Raw genomic sequence first — 13234 nt, 5'->3', positions numbered from 1 at the left:
GAATCAAACAGATGAGCAAAGGGAACAGTGGAGTTTGCTTTTCTTGGATTCATGGTCTGGCTGTAAATGCAGGCATGTTTCTCCTTATCCCTCAGGGTTCAGCGTGGGAATGCACACGCGGATGCTTCTCCCAGGCCTTCCCGTGACCCAGAGCAATTTCTACTAGTTGGCTCCACATGGGGTCAAAGTAATATCCTTTAGTTTACTCTTTTCAAATCTGCACTGATGTTGATTTCTGAAATTACTGTCTCCGAGGGAAATGTCCTGATGTGGAAGCTCCCATTTTATTAGTGCTACAAGGGGCAAAAGAGTCCATTCCACACTGCAGGGGATAATTCCAAGATTCAGCAACACTATGATCCATGATAGTATCTTAAGACATCCGCAAGCAAAAAGCTTGCGACAGAATCCATGTGTCCTTCCTGCAAGCTAAGAGCTGAGAGAGTTCAGAAAACACACACTGGATTTGCAAGGATAGTTCCCACCTGAGGGGTGTGGAGACGTGGGGGAGTGTGGGTGGGTGGTCAGGAGGCCAGCTTCTCAGACAGTGCCTCCTGGGGCTGGATGGGTGGGCACGTACCGGGCAGGTGGAGAGGCTCTGCTCCCACTGGGTCATGCTGAGGCTCTCCTCCAGGCTCGTGCATTTCTTCATCACCACGTCCCAGCCGCAGTAAGGGTCCTGGGCGCCAATGCAGGTGCTGGAAACACAGCAAAGGGTCAGCAGAGGGGCAGCTTTGCCTAGCCTGTCCCTCTCGGAGCAGGCACAGAGACAGCTATGAGCACCAGTGAGCATTTAGTCTGCACAACATAGTTACCTGTACATTCTAGTATCTAGTAACACATCACTTATTTTTGTTTTATCTAGCATACTGGACAGGTGACTCCCCATCCTAACGAGAGAATTTTGGTGTCACGAGCTGAGCTAAAGTTAAAATTTTCCTGTGCTCAAAGACAAAACAGTTATTCTCACCATCAGTACCACCACTGCCAACGTGATCATCATTAACATCTCCTTCATAATAGGCACCATTTATTGAACACACACAATTGTATAAACTCCAGGAAAACCAGTATATTACCTGGACACTTGTCTTGAACAAGCAAGTCCAAGTATCCCTCTTTACCATTGTCACCACAAACAGCAACACCATCACAGTCATCATAAATGCCATTGCCACTTTACCGATTAGATAACTGAGGCAGAGACAATTTGAGAAACTGCCCCAAGGAAAAGCATGAACATCTAAAATGCTTCAATGCAGTTAGTTGAAATTCAATGCAATAGGGATATCTTCCTTTTGAGTACTGTAACATATATTCAAACTTGCAATACACATAGCTGCATACATAATATCCACCATATTACATCACGAGTGGCAGATGGTGAATATTTTATATACAACATGGATTATTAGATGAGGATTAGGTCCCCTGCATTACAAATACAAAAGAGGTAAATTGGGGGGATGGGAAAGAAACAAGGATCACTGTGAGAAGCCAAAAATACACAGGGAAGTGAAGCCAGCCACAGGCCTACTGAGCCTATCACAGGGTGAGGACGCCACTTAGAGCAAGGGAGGACTTCATACGGCTACCAGGCCACCCAAAGCAGGGCCAAAAGTCACAGCTCAACCATCAAGCAGCAGGCAGGGAGGTTGTATAAGTATCAAGTTGCTGATGAGAATAACGCAAGACAGCCACAGCACATGGAACATGGCAATCCTAAGTAAGGCACTGTTCTGGGGACTGGGTCATTTAAACCACACAGCAACCTTCTGAACACAGAACCTCGATTAAAAATAGCATCCCCTTCCATTTTCTTTTGTATTACAATTATTTTCTTTCTTTTATTCTTAGAGAAAGGAAACCCAGCTTTTTAATTTGGGAACGAACAAACGAGTCACGCTTCCTGAACTTGCACGTTATGCCTGCTCAGGGGCTGTGCTCATCTTCTCTGCCTCATTACTGTTCAGCACCTGTGCTGCATGGTGAGCACCTGTCCTGTTTTAAGAAAAAGACTCGAAACAGGGCAAAGGCAACTTCAGAATCACACCGTGAGAACGTACGTTTACAGAGGAGACATCGAGAGATGGGGGTTGAAAACTATGCTTTACTAAGTTATTATGCAATGATTATTTATAAACTACCTAAAGAAGTTCAGACAGAAAGGGTTACAAGGGCTTTTTCCAGCAGTAGAGACAAGGGAGGGTGAAAAGGGATCCTAACAACCTCCTGTCACAGTAACCCCAGGACTCTGGCCATGTGCATTTATTACTTTCATTAAAAAACTCAAGCCAGACTATTATAAAGGCCAACCTGGAAGCTTTCCACCAAGGGTAGGCACTGCTCACGTTAGTGTAAATATGCTGGAGATACTTCTCCATGCCTCTGTGAGCATGCTTATATGCACATATCTCTGTAGGCACATGTCATATCTTGTTACTAGTGTTTGTGTGCAGTGGTATGATTTATATTGTTATAGATAATGTGCACGCATGTGATCACACTCACACTGATCATGGTTTGCTGTCTGTACCACGTGATCTATCACTACATTATTCTTGTCAATAAATACAGCTCTACCTCATTCTTTTAGTAACTGACTTAAATTTCTCCTTTAAAAAGCAAGGCTACAGTGTTCATTTGGGACAGGTTATCTCTGTGATTAAGTCCTGTAGGAGGGCCTGATGAGCTAAAAGTTCTAAGTATTTGTAGTAATTCTGCACTAACCATCAACAAGGAGGTACCTATTTCACCTCTTCTAAAAATATTGTTATATTTTTAGAATTTACCTCTCTCTGGTAAAGGAGCCTACAGAATCTCCCAGTGGTCTGTTTCTTTAAGGTGTGAGTTACTTAGGACCCAGCACATGCGTGTGCACTTATCAATCTTTTGCATTCCTTCTGTGTAGACTTTTCTCCATTTCTAATTCCAGCTGGATGTCTTTACAGGTCATTGGTTTTCCTCAAGGTCATCAGAAAGGGCAACTTCTGTATTAAAATTTATCTCTCTGTGAGTAATATTTATCTGTTTGTCATTAAATCTTCTTACAAAGTTTATAAAATTTCTTTTATAAGTAAAATGGGTGAAAATTTTCCTTTCTGTCTCCTAGGTTCTGTGTGCTATGTTTAGAAAGATCTTCCCACTGAAAAATTATAGAAACAGTGACCCGGAGTCCTTTTGATTCTTTTATCACATCATTTCATTTGCCTCTGTTTTTGATCTAGGTGAAGTATATTTCTGTAGCTCTGTTTTCCTCCCATCCTCAAGAAAAAGAAAAGAAAACCAGAACCATACATAGATATTTTCATTGTAAACTTCTTAAAACTTTCCTCCAACACAAGCAGAGTCAGGCATAAGGATGCAAGAATGACTTATTTTTTCCTTTTCTATCAAATCGAGACACCATCTGTTTAACATAGAAATTTATTACAGAGATGTGAACATCTGCTTCTTAAAGTGTCAAGGTTTTTTTTTCAATTTTGGAGTTATAATTTCTAATAACTTAATTAAAATATATTCTATAATCAGTGCCATTGAATAGAATCTACCTGTATTTCTATTATATAAAACAGATAGATTTTATATAAAAATCTACCAAAATTTCTTGATTTTAAGATATACAAATGATTTAGTAACATCTTCCCCTGGGCCTAGGGACATGAGAACAAAGCATCATAACTACACAGGACAAGAGAAGGGTGCATTCCTGATCATGGTACTAAGGACGGAAGTCAGCAAATCCTCCTCCCTCAGTACCTGTGCACATACAGCTGTTCCGCTGTAGGATCGCCCTGCGTGCGGTCCCATCTTTAAGTTGGTGGGTAGATTCGGCAAAGCTGCACTTGGAGAAGCGTTCTGGGGGAACATTCCAGAGACTCCTGCCTTTCTCCAGGCCTTCCTCCTGCAAAGCTGCCTGGAGACTGAAACAAGGCCACCGAGTCTCAGGGAAGGAGCACAAGCTTTCCCATCAGGGTCCTCCGAAACCACACACTCTTCCTCTAATGCTTGCGGTTCTGCACGATCTTAATATTCCACTTCCCCCTTAAAACAGTAAGGCCTCTGTCCAGGCACAAACGCATGCTCAGTGCAAACACCATGTAGAGATCAACACAATCTCCTCATCTAAAATATTTCACACTGTGGTGAAATTTTGAGGGGCTCTCCCTTGATTCTAAATTGTACTTGGGAAGAAAACCCAATCTTCATGCATTATTAGTTTTGGAAGCTGGGTCTCTCAATTAGACCACATGGAAAATCACGGGTTTCGATGAGTGTCGCCATTATGAAGGGGACTTTCTTTATGCTACTTTGAAAGTATTTTTCCTTGTGTGATGAATGGTTTTAATAAAGATTCTAGCTCGATTCAACCATTTTCCATTGTTACATATATAATAGTTTTACTTTGTATCTAACGAACGACTATATAAATCATATTTTGTCAATATTCAAAAATATTTCATTAATTTGCAAATAACCTTGCATTATTCTCATTTTATATATGGCCCAGGTATTTGAAAGAATCTGAATTCGGAGAACAATGTCAGTCGGAATCCAAAGGTTTAATTTTGAAAACTCATTTATGGAGAGTATGTTTTAGAGTTAAATGTGCTTAGAGACAGGCCTTAATTTTATAAAAGTATTCATATTTAGTTTAAATCACACGCATTACTGGGATAATATGAAGTTCAATACATGTATAATTGGGAAGTGTTTAAATCAGGTTAAACATGTCTACCTCCTCCAATATTCACCACTTGTTTGTGTTGAAAACTTTTAAAATCCTTCCTTCTAGCTTTTTGAAATCACATTCATTACTGTTACCCATGGTCACTAGCTGTGCAGCAGCACACCAGGCTTTACTAGCATCTAATGGTAACTTGGTAACCATTAGTCCACCTTTCCCCCTCCCCGGCTCCCTCTCTCAACTTCTAAGAGATAAACATCCTTAGATTCACAGATGAGTCAGATCCTGTGGTGCTTATCTTTCTGAGTTTGGCCTCTTTCACTTTTCACTAGCATCATGATCTCTAGTCCTATTCACATTGTCCTGAGTTACAAAGTTTCATCCTTTTTTCATAGCTGGATAGTATTCCACTGTATATATATGTATCACATTTTCTTTGTCCATTCTTTAATTGATGAGCACTTAGGTCATTTCCTTTTCTAAGCTTTTTTTGAATAGTGTTGCAATAAATAGGACTGCAGATATCATGTAGTGAATTTTAAATTATTAAAAACTATTTACCATTGGCTTGCCATAAATAACAGTGATACACATAATGACAATTTTTCAAATTTAAATTTGTTTTAATATTAAATTGAACTAATGCAAACTAAAAATTGATCTACTTATGACCCAGCTACAGCACTTCTGCATATATATATATATATATATATATATATATATATATATATATATATATAAATCAGAGGAAATGAGATTAGCATGCCAAAGGCATACCTGCTTGCCTATGTTTATTGGGGCATTATTCTCAACAATTAATATGTGGAATCAAACTAGGGGGCCATCAAAGAATGAATGCATTAAGAAAATGTGGCATATGAACACAAGGGCATACTATTTAGCCATAAAGAGGAATGAAATCCTGTTACCTAAAGCAAAATGGATGGAACTGAAGGGCACTGTATTAGGTGAAGTAAGACAGACACAGACAGACAAGTGCCCCATGTTCCCTCTCATAGGTGAGGCTGAATATAAAAGTCAACCTGCTTATAGGACGGTGAGCACTAGAGGTTGAAAAGAAGGCCAGGGAGAGGGGCTACAGGGAGGCTGGGTTCAATCAGAGCACTGTCCACACTTACTGAGATATCACACTGAACCCCATTCATATGTGCACTGAATATATGTAAATAAAATTTTAAAAGCAGAAAAAAACAAATAATAATAAAAAATCTGATTAGCATAAATTTCACAGTGAATATTTTAGGAAAAAGTGATAATTTTAAAAGATAGAGGAAAAGAAGTTAACATTTGAAACAAGCAAATCCCAAGGGCCTTCTGGAATCTGGGAGCTGCACTCAGCTTGGGACACCAGCTCTAGCTTCTGATTTACAGACAGCCGGCTTCACCCCGTCATCCTGCACGGGGTCCCCAGCTGCCTGCCTCAGCCTCCCCGTGGGCCTCCATCATGGGGAACTTCACTCTGAAGTTCAACTCTTTCTGGGAAGGCCAAGTCTGCCCCTAAAGGAAGCTCTCCAAGAAAGGCAGCCTCATCTATGGCCCAAAACCAGGACAAAGGGGACACAGGGGAGGATCAACAGCCCAGGACCAGTCTTCCCTACCCAGAGGTGTGGAACTAAATCACCGGGCATGATGGGCAGAAGAAGACATGTGAAAGTGCTCGAGAATGAAAGTGCAGAGGACCCGCTTTTGGAGTTCTGTGTTCTCTACTGTAGGAAATGGACAAGCACAGCACCTCTCTCCCCAGCCAGTCACGGCTGACAAGGAAGAACCACTTCTTCTTTACCCCACCAGGTTCCTCCAGAGAAACCCTCTGTGAGAGAGGGTAAGGGCCAACAGTCACATCTGCAGAGGGCAAAAGGGATCAAGTGATAGATTTTAACCTTTACATAAAATCTCAAAGGAAAATAAGTCCAGAGAAAAGAAATCCGTTCTCTTATATTCAACCAACTCACAATAGAGCAGATGAGGCTCAAGAGGAAGAATCCTCCCTGGAGCACAGCCTGTGCCAAGGGAAGAGCGCCCGCACGTCTCAGCGGAATCTGATAACCAGCCCCACCCAGTGACGGTGGCACAGGTGAGCCCTTGGCCGTCCTCACACCTGGCACTGCCCAGCTCCATCGGTGCCTGCCTCTCAGCCCCTCTGGTATGGATGCACATGTTGACCTGAAGTGGGAGACACTGAAGGCCCACTGACAGGTGCTCTAGCCACCTGGATGAGGCACTGACATCACTCACCCAGACCCAGAACGGGTTACAGCAGAGTCTCACCAACTGTTGGGGAGTTTATTTGTCTAGGAAAACCAGAGTCTGGTGAACAATGTCACACACAGCACAGAATCCCACCCTGTGGTCCCAGCACTTCTCAGAGAGCTGGGAGTTCTTTAAAGGCAGAAGAGCCAACTCTTGTCAAGTCAGTGGACCTTTGGTTTGGTCCAGTAGTTGTGGTGTACCTGGGCAAAGAGGGCCAGCACATGCACAAGAGGGTTTTGCTTTTTTTTAAAATTGTGTCTTATGTTTTGTTTCTGTTTTATTCTATTTTGGTTTTAGATTTTTATGTTTGATTTTGGCTTACATCTGGCACAGAGGGGGATTTGAGCCCAACCTTCATCAAGAGTAGTGAAGTGAGAAGGACCAAAGTCAATGACAGCCCCAAAGGAACCACGAGATGCCCCTGTGAACCCTTCCTGGGTTCCTCCTGTATGGACTGTTCTGTACTCTCACTCACATGCACCACAGACTGGAGAAAGACGCTCAGAGACCCTAAGTAAGTAGCTCACATCACACACCAGGGCTAGTACCCATCCAGGATCTACCTGAAGCCAAAACTTATTATATTTCCATATGCAGAAAAGTTTTGCAAACACATTCAAACAGGTGAATGGTTATTTTCTCATGATTTATTAATTCATGGAATTATGCCCATAAAAATGTTAGGAGAGGCTCGGGTGCTGCTGCTTAGGATAACTCAGGTGCAGGATTCTGGTGCCATGAAGAGTGGCAGCCTAGCTTTCCCATGGAGATGTTGACAGAGCTATAACAAATGCAGGAAGCCTGGGGAGTAGATATTAAACCACGAAACCCTTTCACTGTGAGCTCATTGGTTGTTTCTCAACTGAAATAAAACAGGTAGTCACACCAGTTTTCAAACTTTATTCAACCAATAGTTTAGGCCTCAGATTGCCACTAAGGGATCAGGAACACACCGTCTTCAAAAACCCAGCAGAAAGAGGAACCCAGGCCTGTTGGCGGGCTAAGGCACCACTAAGGAAAGCTAGGAGCCCCTAGGAAGGGACCCCTCCTATGGGATATTTGAGTACACCTTCTTGCTCTAGCAGCTTATCCCACATTTTAACAAGAATGTGATTTCATTAAAATATGACAGAGAAGAAGAAAGGATTCCACCCACACCCAGGGGTGCAGTGGGAGGCTGGGCAGTGCAGGAGGTGGTTGCCATCCGTGGTGGCTTCCCTCCTTGATGGCCCTGTGTTGTCTTTGCTTTTATCACCCACAGGGATCAAAGTATACACTGGTATCACTGCCAGAGGGGTTTACCCTGGAAACTGAGGAGGCTTAAACTTCTTTACTTCCTGAGACTTTTTAAAGTTTTGTAACTGACCTCAGGGACTTTGCATTTATGATTTGATACTCTACACTTTAGCAAGACCCCTCAGGCCCCCACACCTGCCTGGCCCTCCTCACTCCAGGCCTGGGAGGGCCATGCCCCAGGCTTCTCGGTTCTCATTTGAGCTCTCGCGCTCCTTCCTGTCCCGTGACAGAGGCTATGCCTCCCTTGGCAACTCTTGGTGCCAAGGCATCGATTGGAGACTGCCTAGTTACTATGATGACACCCTGTTCAATCAGAGGTCCTCTGCCAGCCACAGAGCTATTCAGTTCTTGACCTTGAGGTTCAGATGCCAGCTGCTGGGGGTAGAAAGTTATGGGTGAAGCTGAGAATCATAATCAGGTGGCTGGTACTCAGGACCTTGGTTCTGATTACTTGAAGAAACTTTCCCACAATAAATCCTTTTGGTGTTTATGTCTGTATAATAAACGTGCTGGGCTTCTTGTGGGTCCCTGCTTCCCTACAGGGTTGTTGGTGAACCACTGGGTCCTGGCTTTTTCTCTGTTTGTGTGTCTGTTTGTCTCTTCTCCATCCCCTCAGCCCCAGGTCCGGGAACCTGAACAGCCAGGCAGGTTGCCACACTTTTCCCATTTTTTTAAACAATCTTGACGTGCACACCTATCGGCACCTCTTTTTCCTCATTATGGCCGGGTCCTAGGATGTCTTCATAGTCACCACTTAATGGCTTTGGAGTAACCTACTGAATGAACAAGCCTTTGAGCATTTGTGACCTGATGTGACGATCAGTTCCCCTACTGTTGAAAACTGAGGGTTAGGACACTAGTCAGGACTCAAATACAGCTGTTAGGGTCTAGATGTGAGGTGTCCCCAAAAGCTCCTGTGTGAGACAAAGCAAGCAAGTTCAGAGGTGAGATGGTTGACAAGAGTCTTAACATAATGAGATACCACTCCTCCGAGAGGGACTAACTGGGTGGTGACCTAGGCAGGTGGGATGTGGCTGCAGGAGGCGGGTCCCTGGGTGTGTGACTCTGGGGTACACATTTTGTCCTTGTAGAGCAGACTGCTCTGCTTCCTGGTGCCATGTTCCCAGCTGCTTTCCTCCCCCACAGTTTTCCTCAGTGCTGTCCTGTCTCACCTCAGGCCCCGAGGAATGGAGTCAGCTGTCTATGGTCTAAGGCCTCTGAAACTGTGAGCCCCCAGATAACATGTTTCTCCTCAAATTGTTCTAGTCAGGTCTTTAGGACTCAACAGGGGAAAAAACTGACTAAAACAGCTTAAGAAATCAGTGGACGGGACTGCAGGTGAGGACAGGAGGTCTCGGAGTGGCCCATGATCAGGCTTCCGTGATGAACCCATTTTGGAATAAGGTGGAAGGGAATTTGACTCACTTCCTTGAGAGATACTCAGGGAATTTTGTTTATGACAGATTTTTTTTTTTTTTTATTAGACGCTGAGCCCCGTGAGGGGAGGGTCAGGGTTGACTCATCTGTCCTCACAGCCAGGCTTGATGACTGATGTGGCCAAGTTCAACAAATACAGTACAAATACACTACAAATGAATCCACCAAAGAAGACGCAGTTTTTAGAGGCTAAATCAGAGTCAGACAAAAACTCCAGACATGCAGAATTAGGAAATCACAAACTCATCTAGAAGGGAGAACATTTCATCTGTACGGAGTGCACGTCCCAACTCCCTGGTTTGTGTCCGTGGGACTCAGCACTGAGGGGCTGCAGTGCTCTCTCGGGGGCCGTGTGGAGAACCTGCAATCCCTCAGTACACACTGCATGTTTTCCCCACTGGGCAGACTGTGCCTTGTGAGAATATTGAATTAATGAAGGTGCTAGCCTATTAACTCTGCCTTTTACAGCTTTGACCTTTAAAGCAGTAAATGTCCTGCAGTAACCTAATTTCCATACTAATTTCCTTAATGAGGTGTTAATTTCTTTATCTAAATGACACTATTACAGGCTAATGGAATTAAAAGTGACCAGACACCAGCTCACTTGCATGGAGTAATGGTATCCTCGTTTCCTGAGGTTTATAAGGCACGATTCGAAAGGTGTGACTCTCCTGGGTCATATGTGGCCTATGATTCTTCCAGGTCCCACCCTTTCTTCTCTCCTCAATTAGTTCATAAAGCAAACCTAAAGCAAAACAGACACCTGGGGCCCAAAGGGTTTCAATCCTTTGGCTGCTATTTATATCCTCATACCTTTCAGTAGAGGGAGTGTTTGTTACTTTTTCCTAAGAATGTTGGTTTTCTCTTCAGTTTAGGAGTAAGATACCAGGGAGGAGAGAGGAAGAGGGTCCATTTGCTCATCCAATGGATATTTATGAACACACCTTCAGCTGGACGCCATGCTGGAGGTCAAGGGACCTGGAGATGGCCTGCGAGCTCACGTCACCAGAGCCGGAGCCGGTGCACTGGCTTCATTCCCTTGGTGCAGGAGTCCCAGGGCCTGTTCTGTGACTGTAGATTCCTTGCCCAATGTCTCTGATTCAGACTGATCTCCCTTCTATAAAATGTTAATGCTTCAACCTGACAGGCTTATCTTTTCTCACAATTGTGGTGGGTGTCAAATAAAAATACAGAATATTTGAGGGAGCATCCAAAGTGTAAAAAACTATGACACTCAGAAAAATATCAGGGTGCAGAGTAACCTACATAATTTGCCAATTGATTTAATAAATTCAATATCTCATTTTATAAATCAGTAGATACATAATGAAAATTCATCCACTCAAAAGGCATACGACAGTGATCTAATTCAGAAGTCACAGAACTACAGCCCTGGACCACATCTCGCCTGTAGCCTCAAGTTCTGCTGAAACAGAATGTGGGGTGCTGTTCCGTCTGGCTGCCTGGACTGTTCTTGGTGGCAGAGGACTCAGGGAGAGGATTCAGCACAGATGACCCAAGGAATCTTGGCAGAACATCCTTGATTCTCCCTGACCTGAAACATGAGCCCACGGCAGGAGTGACAAAGCCATTTCCATCCTCCCCCACCTCTGTGAGCAGGGAGGCTGTCAGGAGGTACTCTCTTATGGCCTCCTGCGTTCTGAGGTGGGGGCTTTCTGCCCCCATTTCACCCCCTAGGATTCTGCTGCACACTCCCCTTCTTCTCAGCAGCTGTGCCGTTCCCTGAGCAGCAGACCTATGGCCACAGCCTCCTCTTGCTCCAGTGTCATCCTTTGAGACAAGGCACTTGAGCAGCCACCCTTCTTGCACTTTGCTTGGCTGTCTGTGCAAATCATAAACTCTCTGAACCTCAAAGCACATCACGGATACCCTGCCTGTGGAACTGTCAGCTCTCTCTGAGCCACAGCCTTGCCCAGTCACCAAGACCATGCACCAGGACAGAGTTGAGTTGCTGCTACAGACCTTACACCTGGGAAGCCCAAGATGGTGTTTTTCCCCTTTGCAGAGAAAGTTTGCTGAGCCACTGATCCAATCAGTGCACGGTCCTTAAAATGAATTTAGACATCTATGTCAAGAGCCCTCCCATCACTCCTCGGAGCATCCATAGCTTCAACTTGAGGGGCTGCAAACCTCGTATCTCTTGGAAGGCTGCAGAACTTCCCGGGAGGGTTGGAAAGAACAGTGTGATTTCTAGACGTGACCATTAGAGCCCACGCTTCTGTTCACTCTTTGCTTGCTGAAGCAGTGAAATGGGAACTCGGATCTCGGCCTGCCTCTTTGCTCTAAGCCGCAGGTTGAGACTGCACCTTAGCATTTACTCCAGGAGGGAATTAGGTTAGTGGCTGTTCTAACAGGTGCTCCATTCTGTGCTCCCTCTAGAGACCTCTTCTGTTTCTAAAGACCATATGCTGCTACTGCAGAGCCCTCACCACGCCAGGGTCCAGGATTTGGTCCTTGTAGGGATTCTGATCATGGAAATGTATAAGGGAGCGTTCCCCTGGTAATCAAACTTTGGGGGATAACAGGCACCCTGTTTCCCACCTTACAACACCCTGCAATCTCGCTTAGCATCTAGTAATACAGCTAATATATGTGCAATGTCTAGCTGGTATAACAATGCCCTAAGAAGCCTCTGTGTTAGAACTTCATCAAGCCTCAACCTTGATTGCAGGCACATAGCTCCTGGGAATAAAAGAACTTGTTTGCTAGATAACTACAATGTTTCATCAAGCTCTGGTGCTCCTGGATCTGCCTGCCTAACAGACACTGGACTTTTTTGAGAATCGCACAAAGCTCCTGACATTGCATATTGTGAGTGTGAGATGTGACTGCAGAATAAGCAACTTTACTGATACTCTGAACAATAAAGTGGTTATGGTACTAATGACCTAATGTAACCTACTGGTATAAATAAATGTGGCCAACCAGACCAAGAGCCACTCTGCCACCTTTCCTGCTTCTGCACCTTGTCCCTGTGTCTCCCTTTATTATTTCCTTACAGGTCCCCAAGAGGGGTCAACTTCCTGCCCTCCACAGTCATCCTGTTTTCATAGCTGAGCCTGCCAGATGCCAGGTTCCTCAAAAGTTAGCAAATATTAACTCACTTTATGAGACATGCATATTTGTGGTCAATCAGGCCCAGGGTAAAAGGATATGTGTGCGGAGTAAGAGAGCCTCTACACTCCATTCTCAGAGGTAACCACCAATTCCCATGAGCGGGCTTTATCGTGTGTACAAGTTCCCCACACTATTTATTAAGGGTCTGTGCCAAAAGATGCTAGCATTAAAACAAGTATTTCTTGACCCAAATTTTGTAATCAAACTTTACCAAAGTATAATTTCAAAATATTATCCCTTTAAAATCACTTTCCTAGGGGAAGCCACCACACTGATGTTTGAGTCACAAGGCGTGCAAACTATGGAACGGGCAGGCAGGTGTCTTGTCAGCTCCCCCTGAGGAAGCACGGTCTCCCCACAAGGAGATGGAGACCCACCTCAGGACGCTTTAGGAAAACAAGGCAG

General features: G+C 44.2%; 1 protein-coding gene across 2 annotated transcripts in view; it reads right to left on the bottom strand.

The window, feature by feature from the left end:
- Nucleotides 1–13234, bottom strand: part of Sema5a (semaphorin 5A) — a 450631-nt gene that overhangs the window by 78593 nt on the left and 358804 nt on the right. For both annotated transcript variants that reach the window (XM_071612704.1, XM_027943895.3), the window contains exon 13: nucleotides 581–698. In XM_071612704.1, the coding sequence (XP_071468805.1) occupies nucleotides 581–698 (118 nt within the window). The remainder of the gene's footprint in view (nucleotides 1–580; nucleotides 699–13234) is intronic.

The sequence above is a fragment of the Marmota flaviventris genome, chromosome 5 (assembly GCF_047511675.1).
Source record: "Marmota flaviventris isolate mMarFla1 chromosome 5, mMarFla1.hap1, whole genome shotgun sequence".
Lineage (NCBI taxonomy): Eukaryota > Metazoa > Chordata > Mammalia > Rodentia > Sciuridae > Marmota > Marmota flaviventris.
The sequence above is the reverse complement of the archived record's forward strand: the minus strand, read 5'-3'. Positions and strand labels throughout refer to the sequence as shown.